Here is a 23,457-nt window from a genome sequence, read left to right as displayed (position 1 = left end):
TTCCTCTTATTACTGAAAATATCAAACATATAAAAATAGATAGTGTGAATCCCATATACATCTAACTTCAATAGTGATCAACTCAAGACTAATTTTGTTTCATTACATTCCCACCTATTTCCTTTGCCTTGAATATTTTGAAGCTAATCCCAGATAGCGTTTCATCCAATAAATGTGAAGTAATTCCTTTTCATTAGTCTAACTGTTTATAAAAATATATAAAATGGTGATATTTGTAAACAACTATAAATCTCTTTTCCTAGGATAAAGAGCACAAGTGTCCTTTGATTTGTGGGAGGAAACTCCGCTGTGGCCTTCATAGATGTGAAGAACCTTGTCATCGTGGGAATTGCCAGACGTGCTGGCAAGCCAGTGAGTGTATATGTTACTGTACATATACTTTATATGTATTGTAAGAGTTTTCTATAAATTCACACATAATATGTTTTGAGAGATTGGTTTGCGTAGATTGATGTGGATTACTGAACTAAACCTTAGTATTTCAGGTATGGTGATATTTTCTCTTTTTTTTTTTTTTGTTATTCCTAGTGTTGTATTGTCCTTGAATGTATAAAACTTGGTATATAAGCAGTGATCCTAGGATGGGGTCTGGTTCATTAGTGGATGCCTCTTTTTGCTGTCTGTCTCTTAAATATTGACCCAATTTCTATCCTCAGCAGTCTCCTTTCTCTGGTATTAGGGGCAGTTTCAAACTTTTTGGTTTTAGAACTCATGTACTTTTTTGTTGTTGTTAATTGTTTGTTAAAAGAAACTATTTGTTATTTGAGCTATTTCTGTGTCATAGTTTAAGAACACAGGTCTATGACAAGTTTCCATGGAAGTCAACCCAAGGAAATTTATATGCCATAATAACTTTATACTGTGAAAGATACCAGCTTCCTCATCGTCACAAAATCTTTGATGAAATTATAATTTCTTTTTTTTAAAAGATTTATTTATTTATACAAGAACTGGGGTAGTCAGAAGCGCAGGAGGGTGAGAGAATTCACCAGAGACAGAGTGGGGAGCAGAACAGGCAGACGGAACGAAGACACTGCTGAGGGGGAGTAGCAGGCGAGGCAGGATTCCATGTGGGAATCTTCCTGGCCGCAGACAATGTCACAGCGTGGTGCTCAACCCACTGCGCCACCTGGGAGGCCGAAATTATAATTTCTTTAGAAATCTGCGCCTCTTTCTTGGTTCACCCACAGCAGACTTATAGAAAGCATCAGATCCCAGGGATGTGATGAGTGTTCCAACAATATGAAATCTCAGGTGCTTGGCCAGAAGGCCTGGCATCTGAGGTTTTAACACAAGAGCACTGGAAGCCACGATAGTTATTCCATTCCCCTTGATAGCTCAGTACCAACATCATTCCTTAAAAATTTACCAGAAGGGCCTCCCTGGTGGTGCAAGGGGTTAAGACACAACCAATGAAGCTGTCTGCAGCCACTGCAGCATGAGTTTGATCCCCAGCCAGGGAGCAACCCACATGGCGCAGCAGACCTCTCCTGACTTGCCCGCTGCTCCCCTCAGCAATGTGTTTCAGTCAGTCTGCCTGTTTTTCCCCGCTTAGTCTCTGGTGAATCCTCTCACCATCCACCCCAGTTCTTGTGTGCATAAATAAATAAATCTTTAAAAAAAAAATTACCAGAAACTCCAAAGAGCTTTTTAAGTGAGTTATGTTTACTGATATGTAATGTATTCAAGGGTCAAGATTTTTTTTTTTTACTGCTGCATTAAGGACTTTCCTAAGTAAAACTGGCATTATTTTTTTTTTTTTAAGTGCTTGGCAGTGAAAAATACAAGGATTATAGTTTGGTGTTACTGCCTTGATTTGTACTAAGGGCGTCAAGCCAATGGCTCTTGTGTAAGCCATTGTACTAGCCATTGTCTTTGCACCATCAATGCAAATGTCAGCATAATGAAAAAAGGCAGGTATTATCTTAATTAATATGAAAATAATTTTGACCTTGTGGGCTCCCTGAAAGAATCTCAGAAACCCCTTTGGAGTCAACAGAGAACAGTTTAAAACTGCTACATTAAAAGATTGGCCTAGATCAGGGTTTCCCAAAATGTCTTCCCTGAATACTAGGCCTTGTCATTTCAAAAGGGAGTTGAATCAGTGCTTTGTTACAAATCACACACGAGAAGGTTCATAAAAACAATTTATGTAGGGGACTTAACTATTTCATATTTATTAGTTCATTCATTAGCTTGTTGGGTAGATAAGTCATAGTTTAGCACACCTTTTCAATCCAAGAAAAGAAAGCTCAGAGGGTTTAAATTACCTGCCCACAGTCACTAAGCAAATAAGTTCAAGGTCCAAGTCCAGTAACCTCAGTCTCCTGACTATTTTTACATGGCTCTTTCCGCTGCATTGTGTAGTTTCTTAAGGGTTTGCTGAAGAGTGCTAGAGAAGAACAGTAGGTGGAGGGATCTAGAAGGCCCTGGACTTGTCAACTGTAGTGTCCTAATTGGGAACTGTGGTCAAATGCCTGGCCTCCACCAAGGCCCAGAATTGGAGAATTGTCTTCCTTTGGGGTCTCAGGATTAGTAGAGCTCTTGACAAAGTGCCTGCTTGTTAGAGCTGACCCATGTGAGCCCACATTTTGATCTGACTTGCAAATGTGCCTAGTGAACTCAAGTGTACCTCTGAGCTTCATTTCAGCTTCATGTTTTTAGCATGATAGTTGTTAATTATAACTATCAGCATTTTCTTAAATGGCTTCAGTGGTTCTCTGAGGTTTTAATTCAAATGTATATTTTTGTGTTTGTTGATTACTTGTGACTTTCATAATCTCTGTCTTTTTTCCTACCCAAAGGAGTTCACCAAAAAAAAAAAAAAAAAGCTACTATCTTTAGTGGAAGTCTCCTTTTTCTCTCAAAAAGAGATGGCCTATAAAGCTGTTATTTATAAAATACATGTCTTGGGTTACTCATGGACTTAGATTTCATTGCAGTGAAAATGGAACAGCACTTTATATCAATCTGCTCTTTTGTCACCAGCTCAACTTTAAAAAAACAAAACCTTTTTTTTTTAAAAAAGCAGCCCCCCCGGGCCTCCCCGGTGGCGCAGCGGTTGAGCGCTGGGTTGCGAAGCTGCCCGCGGCCTCTGAGGCGCCGGTTCGATCCCCGGCTGCTCCCCGGCCACCGGAGGAGGGTCCCACATGGCGCGCAGACCTCTCCTGCCGCCCGCTGCTCCCCTCAGCAGTGTACTTCGGTCCTTCTGCCTGCTCTGCTCCCCGCTCTGGGTCTGGTGAATTCTCTCACCCTCCCGCGCTTCTGGCTGTACCCAGTGCATGTATAAACAAAACAAACAAACAAACAAAAATAAAGAAAGAAAGAAAACATGCCTCTATAAAAAAAAAAAAAAAAAAAAATCCAAAAAAGGTGAGGGGGAATGTGTGTGAGTGTGTAAATATATCCCAGACTCATGAAGGGTTGTTTTGTTTCACCTTCTGCTCCACCAGGTTTTGATGAATTAACCTGCCACTGTGGCGCATCCGTGATCTACCCTCCAGTTCCCTGTGGTACCAGGCCCCCTGAGTGTACCCAAACCTGTGCTAGAGTTCATGAATGTGACCATCCAGGTGGGTCCCGTCTCCTTGCCTCCACACCTCAGAGCCAGCTCACACCATGTCATTTAGGATGTTGTGTGACTTGCATCACTCTGAGTTTAGGCTGTGATGCTCCCACTCCGCTCCATACTTAGGGGCTGCATCTGTGATCTGGGCCACAGCTAGGAATCAGTGCCACCGTCTGCCAGATCCGTCTGTGTGTTTCATTATAATTTGAATCTCTCCTTATCAATGAATATTTTTCTACAGTATAAATTTTAATGATAGTGGAGTGTCCTGTCATATAGATAGACCATAATTTATTCATTCAGTCTCACATTGCTGTACACTTAAGTTTTTCATTTTCTCTCTAATGGATTGCTATAGACACCAAGCCAACAGCTGCTTGTCTTTACCTGTTTTCTGTATGTGCAGTCTTGGCACTGGCATTCCTTTTAGACAATAGTGGGCCCATCATTTCATTTTAACCAAGTCCCAGAGACAAACCTGAAATTACTAAAGTCACCAAATATGACACCTACAGTAAGTCTGGCTATATGATTCAGACTGAAAAATAGACAACTATCTGAATCTTTAAGTTAATAGAGTAAGATAGAATTCAGCTAATTCCCAATGAAGTAAAAACTGCCTTCCTTGCCTAGGAACCTTTGGGTGGCCCTCCCAGCTTAGTTTGCAAGTCCCTTTGGTATTCATACCAGCATAAAGCAGATACTCAAGCCAAAAACCACCAACGCCTGCCTTTACACTTACTTTCAGATATTACAGATGAAGTTGAGATTCTGCTCGTTAATATCCATACTAAGAACTTAGCCAATTGTGCATTGTATTGCTTTAGCCTGCTTTTGATCGGCATTCATTTCACTTTTCTTGAATGTCTGTTGTATATCCAGCATGATGTCAGACACAGAGGGATGTTCAGAGGAATTAAAAAATAGTTCATGACTTGAGGTTCTTACAGTCTCCTTAAGAAGAATACACATGACACAACCAGCCATTACATGAAGATTGACCCGATAACACGGCAGCAAGCCATCTGAGTAAGAACTAAGACACCAGAGAGTGTTAAGAGAACTCAGGGCGGAGTGTGGCTAGCCAAGGAAGGCTTTGTTATAGGAGATGAGTTTGGATAAACTGCCTCTTACAGGCAGTAAAGAAATTGAAAGGAGTCAGTGGAAATATATTAGATGGAGTGACTAGCAAAGAAGCCTGAGCAAATGTGAGCAGTAGTTGTGTAAGGTAGGGTCCAAAGAATGACTAAGTAGCCTAAGAGCATGCAGACCTTGAATGGGGCTGTGCCTCAGGAGGTAGAGTAGAAAAGCTGCCTCCCTCTCTGTTTGTGTGTTGGGCATGTCTGTACCCCAAAAGAAATTGGGTTTCTTTTTCTCACTCAGTGCTCAGCAGCTTTTTACTTTGCTATAATTATTTTTGAAAATACCCCCAACTTTTGAATTTAACATCAATTTAATATCATATGCTGCCCATAACGTGTAAGAGTTTATGTTGTCTCATTCAAACATTATTGCTATTTTACCTTTTTTCCTCTGCAGTTTATCATTCTTGTCATAGTGAAGAGAAGTGCCCCCCTTGTACATTCCTAACTCAAAAATGGTGCATGGGCAAACATGAGGTAAGTTTTCTCCCTCAAGTGTTCATTGTTTCATCCAGAGTTTGTCTCATTGTTTCTAAGAATAAGTATACTTCAAGAAGCAGGTTTGCTATTGCCACTTCTGTCTCTCTTTTTATTTATTTTTTTTTTTAAGATTTTTATTTATTTTGGGGTAGAAGAACTGGGATGCAGACCAGAGGTTTGAGGATGGTGGGAGGATTCACCAGAAACAGAGTGGGGAGCAGAACACACTGCTAAGGGGAGCAGTGGGCAAGACAGGAAAGGTCTGCTGTACCATGTGGGTTAGTTGGGGATTGAACTCTGGCCACCAAGATGGGATGTTGAATGAGGTAGCGCTGAGACTTACCCCCTAGGCCACGAAGGAGGCCCTCTCTCTCTTTTTAAAATTAAGGGATAGCTGTATAAAATTAAATTTACTTTTTTAGCACATAGTTCACTGAGTTTTGACAAAAGCATTTTTACGCTTATGTAACCACTACCAAAATCAAGATGGAAACAGTTTATTCACCCCCGAACATTCATTTGTGCATATCTGTAGCACCTTTCCTGGCTTGCCCCTTCAGAACCTGTTTGTTCTAGTAGTTTTACCTTTTCCAGACTGTCACTTAAATGAAATTTAACTACAATTGGTGGTATTTTGAGCTGTTTTGCTGTCATTTTAAATCTCGTTACAATTAAATGAAACTTAACCAGTTGACTTTGAGACAACTTTTAGGTTAATCAGTATGGGGAAAGGTTGTTAGCCTAGGAAAAGGTGTTAAATGAGAGTATCCCAAGAATGGAAGCAGGATTTCCACCAGCTGCCTCTGTTCCTTCTCTCCACCCCCTAGGAACTTCCCATCATGACCAGTGGGCCAAAATATCTTCTCGGATCTCCTGCACCTCCATATTGTTGCTAACAAAGAGAATCTTCCCTCATTTTTAGCCTCTAAACTGTATTTGGGGGCCTCCCTGGTGGCGCAAGGGGTTAAGCACAGCACTGTGAAGCTACGCACAGCCTCTGCAGCACAAGTTGGATCCCCGGCCGGCCAGGGAGCAACCCACATGATGCAGAAGACCTCTCCTGTCTCGCCCGCTGCTCCCCTCAGCAGTGTATTTCGTTCAATCTGCCTGTTCTGTTCCCCGCTCTGTCTCTGGTGAATCCTCTCACCCCCCGCACCTCTGACCTGTACACCAGTTCTTGTATGCATAAATAAATAAATCTTTAAAAAAAAATAAACTGTATTTGGCACTGTGGACTATAGGTCATTTAAAGCACTTTAATTTTTTTTCTTAATTTAAAAAAAATGCATGTTCATTGTAGACAACTAAGAAATTACTGTTTTGTCACCCAGAAAAATCTTTAATATTCTGGTGTTTAGACTCCCAGGCATGTGTGAGACATATGTTTGCCTACTCTGATTAAGATTACACTCTTTGAGGGCCTCCCTGGTGGCCTACTGGTTAAGTCTCAGCACTGTCACCACTATGGCCTGAGTTTGATCCCCAGCCAGGGAGTTAACCACATGGCACACCAGACCTCTCCTGTGTCACCTGCTGCTCCCTTTAGCAGTGTATTTCAGTCAGTCCACCTGTTCTGCTTCCCACTCTGTCTCTGGTGAATCCTCTCACCCACCCCCCACCCCCGCACTTCTGACCTACACCCCAGTTCTTCTATACACAAAAAATTTTAAAATAAATAAAAAGATTACACTCTGATAACCTGCTCTTTTTACTTCATCACATATTGGCCAACATTTCCTGAAACTCTTAACATCTGTGAGAAAATGCTTTCAGTAATTCTTATCTTGATAGGCATATTTTTTCCATTTATTATGACTAGTTCTCAAGTCATAATCCTTGGTATTTATTCTTCCTCTACTGAGGAAGGCATTTCTAGAGGAAGTAACATGCTAAAGGAAAATGAGAAGATTGGCAAGTAATGTAGGGAGGGAGAACAGAGCACAGCCACAGCATGTATAAAAAATATCCCCAGCACCTTGGTAGTAGAGTACATAAGTGTTTAGTGATCAGGAACTACATTCTATCAAACTGATTCCAAAGCAATTAGAAGCATGTATACCCTAGACTTTGAAAGACTCTTCAAGAGTAGGAGTTAGGGCCTCCCCGGTGGTGCAGCGGTTGAGCGCTGGGTTGCGAAGCTGCCCGCAGCCTCTGCAGTGCCGGTTCGATACCCAGCTGCTCCCCGACCACCGGAGGAGGGTCCCACATGGTGCGCAGACCTCTCCTGCCGCCCGCTGCTCCCCTCAGCAGTGTACTTCGGTCCTTCTGCCTGTTCTGCTCCCCGCTCTGGCTCTGGTGAATTCTCTCACCCTCCCGTGCTTCTGACTGTACCCAGTGCATGTATAAACAAAACAAACAAACAAACAAATAAATAAATAAAACATGCCTCTAGGAAAAATTAAAAAAAAAAAAAAGAGTAGGAGTTAGAGGACACTGGAGTCAAAATATATTCCTCATTCTAGGGATTCTCAAAAGAATTTGAGTAATCTTTGGCCCCATGAAAGTAAAATTCTTCCTGGAATAAAGTTGCTTTTTTTCCTCAAAAAATGAATTGGGGATTCCACGAACTCTTGCCTCTTAATTTTTTAAATGACATAACTGCCTAAAGCTAAGCAGACGTGAAGAGAGTTGAATATTTAATTACATAAAACAACCCTGGCAGGGTGGGCTCAGGATGCCTCCCCTCCAGAGTTTGTCTTATGAACTTGGTATCCTAGCTGTTTGCAAAGGAGGGGAAAATGATATGCTCCTTCCAGTTGGGCATTTTCAAACACTCTGGTTACCTGGTTTCATGTGCTTATTACCCACCTCAGAAAGTTTTATGCTCTAAATCACACTTGGCTGCTACCACAAATCCTTTTGAACCATACAAACATTACATAAGGTTCAGATTTGTTTTCTTTCCAGACTAAAAATCAACCTGATTTTTTTCAGATAAAGAAAGCTTTTTCTAAAAGAGCTCATTTAAAAATTGTGTATGAGTTCAGAAATGTTTAAATAAGAAATTAAAACTCACCCCAGATCCCACACGGAAATGAGATCTGGCTATTTCTGTCTGTCCTAGTTACGGAGCAACATCCCCTGTCACCTGGTTGATATCTCTTGCGGATTACCCTGCAGTGCCACCCTACCTTGTGGGATGCACAAGTGTTTGAGACTCTGTCACAAAGGAGAGTGTCTTGTGGAAGAGGCCTGCAAGCAGCCCTGCACCACTCCCAGAGCTGACTGTGGCCACCCGTGTATGGCGCCCTGCCACCCCAACTCACCCTGCCCTGTGACTGCTTGTAAAGCCAAGGTACGTGTTCCTGACTCCAGGTGGGCCATTAGCTGTGTTTCTGAGGCTGGTAGTGATTCCAAACCTGCCTGCAGCAGTGCCTGAACACACTTCTTAATCACGGGTCATTGATTATAAGGAACAGTAAGTTAAGCTAGCAAGATAAATTGTACAGATTTCTGTCTGCCCAGGTGCCCACTGCCTGGATGTATGCTGTCTCCCTTAGATCCACTCTCAAGAGGGACTCTGCCCGTGCCCTTTATTCATAATACGTCAGTGTGTGTTTATATGAGACATTGTTAGTTGCTGGTGCTAGGCCTGTAAGCAGGAGACACATGGTCCCATTAGTTATATGGGACAGTTACTAATTACCCAAATAATTATGACTGATGTGCAGTAGTTACCCTCTTGTAGATTTAACCTGGTCTGAGGGGTAAGCACCTGGGGAGGTAAGAGCAGAGGAATGAGGTGGAGTTGTTGAGGCCTTCACTGGCTCTGGGTCAAGTGTCTACCTCTGGTTTAGTGGTGAGAACTTCCAGGCTTAACCCTTTAGGCAGGATTAAAAACAGAAGGTTCCAGGGCCTCCCCGGTGGCGCAGCGGTTGAGCGCTGGGTTGCGAAACTGCGCGCGGCCTCTGCGATGCCAGTTCGATCCCCGGCTGCTCCCCGGCCACCGGAGGAGGGTCCCACATGGCGCGCAGACCTCTCCTGCCGCCCGCTGCTCCCCTCAGCAGTGTACTTCAGTCCTTCTGCCTGCTCTGCTCCCCGCTCTGGCTCTGGTGAATTCTCTCACCCTCCCGCGCTTCTGACTGTACCCAGTGCATGTATAAACAAAAAACAAACAAATAAATAAATAAGTAAAAACATGCCTCTATTAAAAAAAAAAAAAAAAAAAAAGTAGGTTCCAGAAAGGGGCTCTGTAGACTGGACACATCCTACCTTATCAACTATTACTACTTAGTCCATGTCTGATTAGCTTCTTCCAACCTGGAAGGTGACAACTCAAATCTTTCTATTCTCTGACATGGTTTGATTGGAGGGAGACTTTTAAAGTGATACTTGCCTGTGTCTTTCAGTAGATCTGCCTGTTCTGCTCCCTGCTCGCTCTGATGAATCCTCTCACCCCCTGCACCTCTGGCTTACCCCCCAGTTCCTGTATGCATAAATAAATAAAACTTTTTTTAAAAAAAAGTAGGGCCTCTCCTGGTGGCACAGGCAGTTGAGCACCATGCTGTGAAGCTGTCCACAGCCTCTACAGCACCGGTTAGATCCCAACGTCAATCTGCCTATTCTGTTTTCCACTCTGTCTCTAGTGAATCCTCTCACCCTCCTGCGAATCTGGCCTGTACCCCGGTTCTTGTATCAATAAATAAATCTTAAAAAAAAAAGTGAAACCTGCCTACTCACCTGCTCATGTGCTAATAGTCATTGTTAATTCCTATTTCAGGTAGAGTTGCAGTGTGACTGTGGACGAAGAAAAGAGATGGTGATTTGCTCTGAAGCATCTAGCACTTATCAAAGGTTAGTATTACTTAAACAAAAACAGTTGGTGCATCTAGGTAGACGTATATGTGTGTTTATTGTAGGATACGTGCAGCTTTTCTAGAGATTGTACAGTTTTAAATACCAATTTTCTTAAATTTAGATTTTCTGATTCAAAGGGAAAGTACTGCTTTTTATGTACCTCTCTTTCCCTAAGTTTTATTTTAAAATGACCTTTTTATTTCTCTCTCTTCCTCCCAAAAGGAGGTCTTATTATACCATGAGATCAGAAGGGGAGATATTCTGAAGTTGGTGAATCACTTTAACATTGCACCATTTGTGATGGCATAGCAGGTCCTAGTGCTGTGCTCCTCCCCTGGGGTGGGGTTTCTGACTGCTCTGTGAAGTGTCTTTGCAGCTTCTTGAATCTTGGGACTCGTGTTAATAGGGATCTGGGTACAGAAGCGGTGGTGTTAGTAAATGATGGTTGTGTGTATCTGATTAAATGCAGAAATGTGCCAGGAAGGTGGTACATCAGAGTGGCTGTGTTTGAATACCTACAGGGTGCCAGGCATTGACCTGGATGCTCAAAGGGGTACTGAAGAGTCAATTGCCTCCTTGCTTCCTGGGGAGCTGCTTAGAATCTAATTGAGGAGATACGACATAAATATATGGGTGGTACATAATAAACCAGCTTCCAAGGCCATACAAATCGTCAAGTAGTAGATTTGCCTTGAAAGAGATCTTCTGTGTGCATTGAGTAGGTACATTCTTTTAAAACTGCAATGCCTTTTCTTCCCTTTTTAATACTTCAGAATAGCTGCTATTTCCATGGCCTCTAAAATAACAGACATGCAACTTGGAGATTCAGTGGAGATCAGCAAATTAATTACCAAGAAGGAAATACACCAAGCCAGGTTAGTTTTTTAATATGTAGCTATGCTTTCTTATCCCTTTTATGATTAATTTCTAGAGGGCAGGAACCATTCATTTCTCTCAGACCAACCCAAAAAGTCCTACTCAGGAGATAGCTAAGACCAAAGAAATCTTTTCCAGGCGTCACTCCAGACGGTAGCCAGAAAAAGCAGAGATCTAGATATGTCCAACCCACCCCATAGGGGAATAGAGAACCTGAGTGGTGGCTGTGACTAGAGATGGGGGTGGGGTTGTCAGAGGCACCCCAGGGAGCATGTTAGGGTCTTGATAGCCAGGAGACACTCCGAGGCCCTACTGAAGACTCCTAAACTCCCATAACTCAGAGACCTGCCCACTTTTTTTTTTTACAAAAAAATTTTATCACTTTTTCTTTGTCTCAAATTTGAGTAATTTTTCAGTTGTTACAGAGCTATATAATGGGGAGGGGGTCCTCTTCACACTTCCATGTATGTGCATGCTTCACTCGCCTTCCTCCAAAACTCCCGTGCTAACGTCCTGTCTCCTTCCCTCTCCCGTGACTTCTTCCATCCCCTCACTCCCTCTGGTAACCAGTATATTTTTTAGTCTAAGAGTTATTTTTGCTTTGTTTTTGCCCATTTGTTTTATTTGGTATTTTTTTAGGATTGATTTATTTATGCATACAAGAACTGGGGTGTAGGCCAGATGTGTGGGGGGTGGGTGAGAGGATTCACTAGAGACAGAGTAGGGAACAGAACAGGCAGACTGACTGAAGTACTCTGCTGAGGGCAGCAGCGGGTGAGACAGGAGAGGTCTGCTGCACTATGTGGGTAGCTCCCTGGCTGGGGATAGAACTCATGCTGCAGTGGCTGCAGATCGCTTCATAGTGCTGCGACGTAAGCCCGTGCACCACCAGGGAGACCCTATTTGTTTATTTTTATTCCACAATTATTTTTATTCCAAACTGGTATCTATCTTTCACTTTCTGACTGATTTAACTTAGCATTATCACATCCGTCTATCCATTTTGTGCCAAAAGGCACTATTTCATCTTTTTTTTTTTTTTGAAAGATTTATTTATTTATACAAGCACTGGCCTACAGGCCAGAGGCATGGGAGGGTGAGAGAATCCACCAGAGACAGAGCAGGGAGTAGAACAGGCAGAAGGACCGAAATACACTGTTGAGGGGAGCAGCAGGTGAGACAGGAAAGGTCTGCCTCGCCATGTGGGAATCTCCCTGGCCGGCCGGGAATCAAACCTGCACCGCAGAAGCTGGACAGCCTCTCAGCACTGCGCTCAACCTGCTGCGCCACCGGGGAGGCCCTATTTCATCTTTCTTAGTAGCTTAGTAGTATTTCATTGACTATACATCCCACAGTCGTCTGTCATTGGGCACTTAACTTAGGTTGGTTGCATGACTAGGCTATTGTCAGTAATGTTGCTATGAACATACCATCTGTTCTATAGAGGGACCTCATCCAGCCATCCTTTGGCAAGAGTCTGCTCTGTTTCCAGGTTGGTTATTTAAGAATTTATTGCTGGCTAGGAGCTAATTGTTTTTTTCATTTGTTTCTCAAGGCTGGATTGTGATGAGGAGTGTTCAGCCTTGGAAAGGAAAAAGTAAGTAGTTTCAATAGCCGTTCATCTACTTTGTCCTTTGAGCTCTGTGAAATTAGTGAGAGGGAGGGAGTGGTTACATTCACTCAGCACATGCTCTGAGTCTTTTGTGGCTGTAGGAAAGCAAGAGAAATTTGATCATCAAGAATTGAAATATCTCCGGATAAATCACTTTGGTAATTTTAGCATATTTCTGAAACATGAGCATGTGTGGTTTGAGGCATGGTGTAATAAACATCACATACCACAGCATAATTTATTCAGAGACTGGCAGACTTCCTGATTCCAACAGAAATAAAAGTTAAACCTTTTATTATTGAAATATAACTTACATAGAGAAAATTAGCAGTCATTCAAACTTGAATACGTAGTATAACTAGCACTTTGGTCAAGATATAGAAAATTACAGAACTGTTTCTTATACTACACAAGTATATAACCTCTACCCTGACTTCTAACATTTTAGTTTTATCTATTTTTTAACTTTATATAAGTGAAAAATCATACAATTTGTATTCTTTCTGCCTGGCTTTGTTCATTACATTTGTGACATTCATTCCTGTTTCATGTAGCAATACTTTGTTCATTTTCACATGATATTTGTATTAGTTAATATAATTTATTTATTCTACCATAAATAGATATATGGCATTATAGTGTTCTGTTGAAAACATCCTTTTTAACTTGCTTTGTTATGTCTATTTACTGATATCTCTTGGATGTGAACTTAGGAGTAGAATTGTTAACTAATAGGGTATGCCTCTTTTCAACTTTAGTCTATACTGCAAAGTATCCAATACTGATTACACTCCAACTAATAGGGTCAGAGTTTCTATCACTCTATAGTTGTGTTAGCATTTAGAATTGTCGGTTTGTAATTTTATCCCATTCTTGTGGATACATACCAACATTATTGAGCTTTTAATTTATATTTCCCTGATAACTAGCGAGGTGAGCAACTTTTTGTATGTTTGTGGCCATTTAATATCCTCTTCTATGAAATACCAGTTCAGGTGTTTTGTTTATTTTTCAATTGTGTTGCCTTTTTCATATTCATTATATGAGTTATTAATATATTTCATATGTGAGTCCTTTGTTGGATTTTTGTGTTTTATATTCTCTCACTGTGTGCCTTCAATTTTTACATCTTTAATGATACATTTGATAAACAAAAGCTTCTAATTTTAATGTAGTCCAGTTTCTTTTTTTATTCCCTTAAGGAATAGTTTTTATATCCTGTTTAAGAAATATATGTCTATCCCAAGGTCATAAAATATTCTGTGTTTTTTTGTTTAGAAGCTGCATTGTTTTATCTTTCACATTTGAGCTACAGTTGACCTGGGTTGATGTTTTTTCTTTTTCTTTTCTTTTCCTTTTTTTTTTTTTTTTTTTTGAGTATGTATGAGGAGGGTTCATAACTCACTTTTTTCCATATGGACAGTTTTATTGCTAGTATGTTCTTTTCCCCATTGCCACCCTTGTCTTAAGATGCAGTGCCACCTTTGTCTTAAATCAAGTATTCATCTATGTCAAAAGGTTGTGTCAACAATCTATGTCAAGATTGTTGTGACCCTTTTCATTTCCATTTAAGTTTTGAAATTAGTTTATTGACAGCTACTGAAAAAACCTGGGATTTTGATTGAGTTTATATTTAATTTATAGATTGATTGGGGGAGATTTGTTATAATACTAGTCTTTTTTTTTTTTTTAAGACTGATTTATTTATTTTACACAAGAACCGGGGTACAGGCCAGATGCGTGGGAGGGTGAGAGGATTCACCAGAGACAGAGTTGGGGGAACAGAACAGGCAGACTGACGAAATACACTGCTGAGGGGAGCAGCAGGTGAGACAGGAGAGGTCTGCCTTGCCATGTGGGCCCCTCGCCGGCCAGCCAGGGATAAAACCAGCGCTGTAGAGGCTGTAGACAGCCTCACAGCACGGCGCCTGCGCCACCAGGGGAGGCCTATAATACCAGTCTTTTAATGCATGATCAAAGTACATCCTTCCACTAATGCATGTCTTCTTTGATTTCTCTCAATGATATTTTATAGTTTCCTATATATAGATTTTGTACATTTTTCAGTAGATTTGTTCCTTGTTATTTGATTTTTTTCAATACTGTTGTAATTGCTATTTTTTCTTGTATCACTTTTAAGATTTAATTTTCTGATAGCTTATCACTGACATCAGTAGAAATGCAGTTGATGTTTGCTGACCTATATTAACAGCCTTGCTAATAAATTTACTTATTTCTAGTAATTTATAGCTTCTTTTGGATTTTGCACGTACACAACAATCATGTCCTCTTCTAATAAGTAATTTTCTTTCCAGTTTTAACTTTTTGTCTTTCTTACCTTATTTCACTGACTGGGGCCACTAATACAGTGTTGAATGGAAAAGTTTTAAATTTAATTTCACCTTTAGATGTTTGCTGTAAGTTGAGGATACTCCTTATCAAGTTAAGGGACAGGGCCTCCCCGGTGGCGCAGCAGTTGAGCGCTGGGTTGCGAAGCTGCCCGCGGCCTCTGCAGCGCGGTTCGATCCCCGGCTGCTCCCCGGCCACCGGAGGAGGATCCCACATGGTGCGCAGACCTCTCCTGCCGCCCGCTGCTCCCCTCAGCAGTGTACTTCAGTCCTTCTGCCTGCTCTGCTCCCCGCTCTAGCTCTGGTGAATTCTCTCACCCTCCCGCGCTTCTGACTGTACCCAGTGCATGTGTAAACAAAACAAACAAATATAATAAATAAATAAATAAAAACATGCCTCTATAAAAAAAAAAAAAAAAAAAAGGGACATTTAGTCAATGATTAACAAACTTTCTAGTTCCCACAAAAATGGGTTAAAATGTATAACCCTATAAAAATGTTAGAGAATTTAAGTGAAAGGTATAAAGGAGTTTATTATAATAGTCTTTTTTTTTTTTAAGATTTATTTATTTATTTATGCAAGATTTATTTATTTATTTACACAAGCACTGGGTACAGTCAGAAGCGTGGGAGGGTGAGAGAATTCACCAGAGCCAGAGCGGGGAGCAGAGCAGGCAGAAGGACCGAAGTACACTGCTGAGGGGAGCAGCGGGCGGCAGGAGAGGTCTGCGCGCCATGTGGGACCCTCCTCTGGTGGCCGGGGAGCAGCCGGGGATCGAACCGGCACTGCAGAGGCTGCGGGCAGCTTCACAACCCAGCGCTCAACCGCTGCGCCACCGGGGAGGCCCTATTATAATAGTCTTAAAACTTGTCTTTGTTTGAAATATTTAAGAAGTTAAATTCCTTAAATCCAAAATATAGTTACCTTGAAGTTAGACTTTCAACCGTTGTTGACAGTGCAGTTGTTAAAGACTACATCTTTAAGCGCCTAAATGTGGAAAAGGTAGTAATACAGTGATTAATAATAGCATTGCCCAAATTTCCCTTGGCTTGACTCTGCTGGTAATTTTGTAGTAACTGACCTTTAGAAGAACTATCAACTCAACAGTGTTTTCAGCTATAAAATGGAAACTAAGAGTCCTGAGTATTCAGAAATGCTGGAGTGGATACACAGAAGGCCTCCAAAACAGGGAAGTGCACCTTTGTGTAGTTGACAGACAGTATTATTAGAGCCAAACTCTAGAGTAAGATTGTCTGGATTTGAAGCCCAGATTCACAAATCACCCTAGACAATCACATCGTCTTTAAGCCTTAGTCTTCTTAAAAATTTGTGAAAATGATGACAATAATAGTGTCTGTCTTCAGAGTTGTTACTATGATTGATGCATTAAAACTAAGGATGATAAACATAAACCTCTTAGCACACAGGCATAGCACATATAGTAAGTTAGTAAGTAAGTAAAGTTAGTAAGTAAGCTAAGTAAATGTTAGTTATTGATTATAACTTGGGTGATGTTTAAGTAAATAGTGATATGCCTAATTAGAAGAATATATGGCTATTGAAATTGTAAGTGTGAAAACCAAATAGTAATAGAAGAAATGCTAATCATATAGTGATAAGAAGAAAAGATGCTATTTTATACACTGAATACAAGTACTTGAAATTATAGGGGGGACCTCAGCAGTGTACTTCGGTCCTTCTGCCTGCTCTGCTCCCCGCTCTGGCTCTGGTGAATTCTCTCACCCTCCCGTGCTTCTGACTGTACCCAGTGCATGTATAAACAAAACAAACAAACAAACAAACAAAATAAATAAAACATGCCTCTATAAAAAAAAAAAAAGATTTAAAAAAAAAAAAAGAAAAAGAAATTATAGGGGGGAAATCCGGAAAAATATGTTAAAATATACTGCTTATGTTGTAATGGAATTTTTTCCATTATTTTACAGATTTTCTGTAAATGTGATTAACTGTAACATTATATTTAGGTGAAACCTCAAAGAAAGTCATCCCCTACTAACTATTCCCAGTGTCCTCACTCCCCAGCCTTCTTGCTCAGACTCATAAAAACAATACCATATCTTGTCTCACGATATGATTATAACTGTTTTCTTAATAATCAGGTTTACTGAAAGGATGTAATTAAAATATAAAGAATTTAAGCCATGGTGGGTGTTCTTGTGTCAAATAAGATAGTTTCCCTTTCCCATCTTTCCTTTTATTTACATATTTCTTTCACTTGCAGGCGGTTAGCAGAGGCATTTCATATCAGTGAGGATTCTGACCCTTTCAATGTACGTTCTTCAGGGTCAAAATTCAGTGATAGTTTGAAAGAAGATGCCAGGTGTGTACATTCTTTCCTAATTGTGGCTTCAAAGAGTATTTGGTCTTTTAAGATGTAGTAACAAATGTATAATATGTATTTCCTCCATGATAGAGCCAGTTAAAGTTTATATATCTATTACAAGAGACTACATGATGTTTAATAAAAATCCTTTCTTGATCTAGCAAAACTATCCTCTTGAAAATTCAACTTAGGCTATGTTTATGTGTGTGGCCCCTGTGACAGAAGTCTGGACTTCCTAGGACTAGATTAGTCTGAATTGAAGGATCCCTGTCTGTGTTCCACTTCACTTCACCTAGATCTCAGTCACACGTGGTCCTTACTTGGGCAGTGACAGCTCTTATTTTCCTCCTATTTCCTTGCCTGCCACTAGCTTTTTCTCCTTCCATCTCCTCTTTTCTCATATTTATTTTCTATTTTTCTTTTCCTTGGGTTCATTACAGTCAACCTTTCATTATCTGACACTTCCTGACCTCTACAATTTTTCTGCATTCATTGTCTACACTTTACAAGTAGAGGGTAGACAGAGGGATTCTCAAAAGAGCAGGAACAGATTGAAATTAACTGTGATTTCTCATTTTAGAAAGGACTTAAAGTTCGTCAGTGATGTTGAAAAAGAAATGGAAGCTCTCGTGGAGGCCGTGAACAAGGTGAAGTCAAACCATCCAGCTGGACCTGTCTCTAAAGCCAACTTGATTAAAAAAAAAAAAATCAGGTCCCATAAATGCTGTCAGTATAGAGTAGTAGTTGAAAAAACACCAAATTTCTATATCTTTCCACAAAACAATAGCATCCATAGAATCCTTGTCCTGGTTCAGAGAAGATATCTGCATCAAATTAAATGTAATTAAAAGTCCTAGCTCAGTGCCCAGGAATGGTATAGAAGCTCTAAACAAGGGGCATTCAGTAGTGATAAAGATCGTGTGGGCATCTCTAAATCTCTAAAAGGCTATTGTATGATAAGACCCTTCCCAAGAAGACGAAAGAAACCCTTGGGTACAGATGAACAGTTGAATGACTAGAGCTAAAGAATAATGAAATAGACTCCCTGAAGAGAAAGAGGCCCCTGTCCTGCCAGGAATGGACTTGAAGTGAAAAAGTCCTTAATTTAGTCAGACGCAGTCAACCCCTTGCTAGCTCCCTCTTCATTCGGTGGTGACTTGAAGGAGGACGAGATGACTGCTTTAGCCTCATAGCTGGCGAAGTTGGTTTTCCTTCTCGCCATTGTCCTCCTTTCTTCCCACTGTTCCCACTTTCCACCAGAATCCTAACACAAAGGAGAGCGTAGATTCACTGTTCTTCTCCTTGTTAGGAAACCTAAGCAGTTATACTTCTCTGCTTGTGTATTCGTGTCTGCACACTCATGATTTTTAGTGTAGAATGTACTTTTGTAGGAAGTGAGATTTTATATATGTGTGTGTGTGAGATTTTATATATGTGTGTGACATTTATATATAAATGTCTTCAATTTATTGGTTTTATTGATTTCTTAGGAATATCATTCACTCCCCAGTTATAGGCCCCCTTGGGAAGAGCCATCATACTGTCTCCTTAAATATAGTTTACTTATCCTTTGTCCCTAACCCTGTCCAGTTGCTACTATTGTGGCTCACAGAGTAAAGGAAGTGTGTCAGCCCATATCCTCGACTTGCTTGGCAATCAGTGAAATGCTGCATGCTCTGGGCCTCAGATAATCAGCTGCCTTTCCATGGGCCCAGGCTGTTTGGGCGTAATGGGAAAGGACCTTTATAACATGCTCCGTTTTCAAGATGATTTTACCAATCAGTCATCTTTTCCTCATTAAGGGAAAGAATACTAAGAAGAGCCACTCCTTCCCACCCATGAACAGAGACCACCGCCGGATCATCCACGACCTGGCCCAGGTGTACGGCCTGGAGAGCATGAGCTATGACAGTGAACCAAAGCGCAACGTTGTGATCACTGCAGTCAGGTGGGTTGATCTTGCAGTCGCGGGAGGAAGTGAGTGGTGAGGCACACTGGCCGTGAGAATCAGGGTCTGTCAGTATTTGCTTTCCTTTACTTCCTCTCCTGGGAGAATAGATGGAGAATCTGCTTCTAGCCATTCTAAGATGATCGAAGGCCTGAACCAGAGTGCAAAGCCCATGACTCAGTCCATATGGCAGATAAAGAATGACAGCGAGGACCTGGGATCACTGTCAGAACCTGAGGGAGTAGGAAAAACTTTCCAACAAGGAAAACTCAAGTGTGAGATGAGAGAAAGCAGTTAGCAGGTCCAGCAGAGGTGGGTAGAAAGAATGGGGTTAAATGAAGTGACAGTTCTCAAGAGGAACTCTGACGGTCACGTCATGCTCAGAGGCATCATGGTGCCAGAATCATGGACTGCATTCCCAGCCATCTGCCTGTCTCCACAAATAATTCTCACTTTTCAATACCTTGTGTTCTCCCTTTTCTCAGAGGGAAGTCCATTTGTCCTCCTACCACGTTGACAGGTGTACTTGAGAAGGAAATGCAGTCACGTCCTCCACCACCAATTCCTCATCACAGACATCAGACCGACAAGTAAGGATTCTTCAGTCACTTTCCAAAGGGCCCTGTCCTGAAAAAACAGCAGGGGCTGAATTGTCCTGGGCTATCCCAGCCATTGGCAGCCTCCTCAGGCCTGGCCTTGGCGACTTATGTTCAAGGTTTGACTGGGTTGTTGGGCATTTTTGTTCATGCCAAAGTATACCAGATTTGATGTGTGTGATGCTCACTTCCCTCCAGCAAGAGCAGTCCCTGGGCATAATTCCCACTGTGCAGATGGTGACACTGGGAGATAGATTCAGTCTGCCCCACCAGATGAGTTTGGAACATCACATGGTTCACAACAGTTACTCTGGAGACGGAAGTAGGATTGGTGGGGGAGTTGGCAGTGAAGGGAGGTACTTTCATATTTTGCTTTCAACTAGTATATGATCCTGGGTCATTTTCAAAACAGAAACACACATTTATAATTCAAAGGAAAGGAAAACCATACCAGCCAGCAGCAGTTCTGCCAGATGTTTTCTCAGATAGGAGAGGAGCAACATCCCACCTTTGCTCCTTCTCCCTTGCCAGCGGAGGAGCCCAGCTGCCCTTCTGTGTGTGATGAGGCAGCATTGCTGAAAGGTGCTCTGAAGCCCTGGGGGGGTCCCTACTCCTGTCATGGCCTTCCGCACAGAAGCCCTGGCTCCTACGCAAAACCTGGGAGGGCAGTTTCCAAGGTCACCGTGAGGGTCTTAGCAGTTGGTGTTTGCTGGAATAGGACAGGACAGCTAGGCGTTGCCCATAGGGCACAGTCTCAGCCAGGTGTGTCTGTTACCATGTAGCTGCCCGGGACCAGCCCCTGGGAAGCAAGCAGCCTGGATTCCAGTCAGTACCTGGGCGGGGGGTTGAGTTGGGAAGGTGAAGGGTATTTCACACATGGTTCCATAGCCATGTGCAGTACTACCTGGACATAGCCATGTGGAGTTGTTGGCTACTTATGCCATGCTGTGTTTTTTTCCCTTTATTCTTACATAAAACTACTTTGGAAAAGTTTGAGTAGAGAGAATGGTATTAATATAATGAGCCCGTATGTGCCCATCACCAAATTTCAACAGTTAACAACTCATGTGGACCCTGCCATCTTCTCAAATTGTAAATTAACTGATTTTTAACTTTCTAAAGACCTGAATATGTTTCCCCCAAACAAGAAAAATTAACCATTCTTTGTTTGCTTTTCAGGAATCCTGGGAACAGTAATTTACAGAAAATAGCCAAGGAGCCAGTAATTGACTACTTTGATATCCAAGACTGAGGCAATCAAGATGCATTTAGATAAAAGAATGATTCAGTGTGTGGTGGAAATTGATTGCGAGCAGATAAATCATACTTGTCCCCAAATGCCTGGTGGACTCATCGCTTCACATACTTTCTTGTACTGATACATCCAAAGCATGAAAGTGTCAGAACTCCCGTGTCCTTTATTCTGTCTAAAGTATAAAGTATTTCATTATGACCAGATCTCTAATTGGACAGTCACCAATTATTCCGTCATGGATTTGCAGAAGCTCCTACACCATCTTTGTGCTTACTTGGAGGAAGCACTGGGCAAACTGGAATTTTTGCCTGTAAGTGGCTTTATGACATAGTTCTATGCTCAGGTGTTCCTCTTCCTCCTTCTGCACATACCAGCAACATCAGATGCACCGCACTTTCTTAAACCAAACTGATCACAATCTTTGGGAAGGCACAGGCAAATTCCTCAGTCTGAAAATCCAGACATTGAACCTGGTAGCCAGCATGTGGAGTCACATATGTTAAGCCCAGCTATCTAAGACTTGCCAAAAACTCTCACAGGTCTATCTAGCTCAACTTATTTTGGTGGTTCTCAGGACCATCTATTCTAGACCTAGGAAGAGTCAGGTTGCTTTACAGAATTCCATTTTCTAGAGTCCAGAGGGTTCCTTTTGTTTCACATCACTGAGTCTCATCATCTGATGATAGTCACTTTAGCTCACCACCATGGGGGTAGAAGATACAGAGCAAACTTTTCTTCCCACCAGGTTCACGCTGTGGCCTCTGTACTGACCAGCGTAGCCCTAACTCCTCTCTGGTTGAACATGAGTGTCAGGTACACTTGATTTTCCAGTGTTGCTTTCTTTCCAGGCCTTCAGCAGCCATACCTACTCCCTGTCTTTGAGCTCTGGGCTTCTGCTCAAATATTCAAAAAAGTATGTAAACAGTCCAGGACTTATCTCCGCAGCCCATTGGAGTTAGTCTTCAGACTCCTCTAAGGCAGGTGATTGATGGTTAACAGTAAATTGGCCATCTTTGCATTGACATCCCACCAGCATGGAGGCCATTCTTTCAACTTCTGTTCCAGAACAGGCCATGAGCCCCAGAACACCAGAAAGAGATTTGAGGAATAACATTACAAAACCAGGCACTTACTTTTCACAGGAAGAGCAAGACCACCCTGTGGGCCTGACCCAGACCATCTGCCTTGAAAAGCATCAGGTTATAGCAGCAAGAAATGGGGAAATAGAGGAAGAGCTAAAAAACCAGCTCTGTCCGGGCCCATTTAGTGCAGGGTCAGTGGCCCCAGACCCAACAGGAAGCCCATGAGCATCTGTTAGATCTGTCAAGCAGTGGGTTTAGTGAAGGACCTGCGCACTGAGAACATTAAAGAATCAATAGGAAGCAGAAAACCTGATTTCAGATTCCAGCACCGCCACGTAACAATTAGCCGCCTGGTAGAATGGTGCAATCACCTCACCAGGGCTGCGGTGAGGATTTAGTGAGATAACCCACACAGCGGTGCCTGGTCTATCATAGGTGCTGAAAGTTTATAAAAATGACATTTGATATCTGGGAAGTGTTTCTCCATAATACTAGCCAAGCAAAAGGGATCGAATGCTAAGCAGGCCTCTTCTGGTGAGTGTTCGCGTCCTCCCCGGGGTCATCCTGGTGCTAGCACTGGGCTGCAGAGGTAGCCTGTTCTTTTACACGCAGTAATCCTATGGGGACACATGTAAACAAATATTTGTAGTGGTTGATCTGGCGCACAGGTCCTTAGTCTGTTATTAAAAGTAGAAGAGCCACAAAAGTCTTGTGACGTGCAGGGAGTGCGTGAGCGCTGTGGTAGGGGAATGGAAACAAGGGAATGTGTGAGCTGGGTCTGGAGGTAGTAGACTGCCATTTGGAGGAGAGCAGCATGCCAAGTGAAGGGAGATCCTGGGGTGTGGCTCAAGGTGGGGTTGAGGAAGAGTGGTGGGCTGACAACCGGAGGGACCAGTGATGAGCCTGGGGAAGCAAACAGGGCTCTGCAGGAGACACCAAGGATCCTAAGCAGAGAAGGGCACAGCTAGGTTTGGGGTCCAGAGCAGGAGGGGGTAAATGTTTTCCAGGGTCAGATAATAAATATTTTAGGTTTTGCATGCCTTGAAGTCTCTCGTAATGCTCCAACTCCACCACTGTGCAATATTGTCTGTGCAGCCACAGACAATACGTAAGTGAAAAAAGCATGACTGCTCATCTTTTATAGACACTGTAATCAGATTTTTTTTGTATCACGAAAAGTATTTTCCCCTATTTAAAAATGTAAAAACCCCAGTTTTCGTTTAGACAAAACCAGGCAGCCAGCTAGAGATTTAACCATGGGTCAGGGTGCGCACACTGTATTCTAAAGCAATCTCAGGCCGTGTGTAGGGGGATTGGAGGGCCTAACTTGGAGGCAAGAGGCCCAGCCTGGAGCTGCAGGAAAGTTGCTCTAAGTCAAGGATGAGGG

At 42.1% G+C, this 23,457-nt stretch overlaps 1 protein-coding gene across 2 annotated transcripts in view; it reads left to right on the top strand.

The window, feature by feature from the left end:
- The window catches only part of NFX1 (nuclear transcription factor, X-box binding 1), a gene marked incomplete at both ends in the record, with an annotated part of 56,436 nt that extends 35,451 nt beyond the window's left edge, over positions 1–20,985 (top strand). For both annotated transcript variants that reach the window (XM_084236381.1, XM_084236382.1), the window contains 12 exons: positions 264–372; positions 3,474–3,593; positions 5,129–5,208; positions 8,276–8,506; positions 9,932–10,005; positions 10,782–10,883; positions 12,440–12,481; positions 17,088–17,186; positions 17,770–17,836; positions 18,992–19,137; positions 19,623–19,727; positions 20,913–20,985. In XM_084236381.1, coding sequence (XP_084092507.1) covers positions 264–372; positions 3,474–3,593; positions 5,129–5,208; positions 8,276–8,506; positions 9,932–10,005; positions 10,782–10,883; positions 12,440–12,481; positions 17,088–17,186; positions 17,770–17,836; positions 18,992–19,137; positions 19,623–19,727; positions 20,913–20,985 — 1,248 coding nt within the window. The remainder of the gene's footprint in view (positions 1–263; positions 373–3,473; positions 3,594–5,128; positions 5,209–8,275; positions 8,507–9,931; positions 10,006–10,781; positions 10,884–12,439; positions 12,482–17,087; positions 17,187–17,769; positions 17,837–18,991; positions 19,138–19,622; positions 19,728–20,912) is intronic.
- Positions 20,986–23,457: the final 2,472 nt, after the last annotated feature.

Source organism: Talpa europaea, assembly GCF_964194135.1.
Source record: "Talpa europaea genome assembly, chromosome: 7".
In the NCBI taxonomy this organism is placed as follows: domain Eukaryota; kingdom Metazoa; phylum Chordata; class Mammalia; order Eulipotyphla; family Talpidae; genus Talpa; species Talpa europaea.
This window is presented reverse-complemented; position numbering and strand designations above follow the sequence as displayed.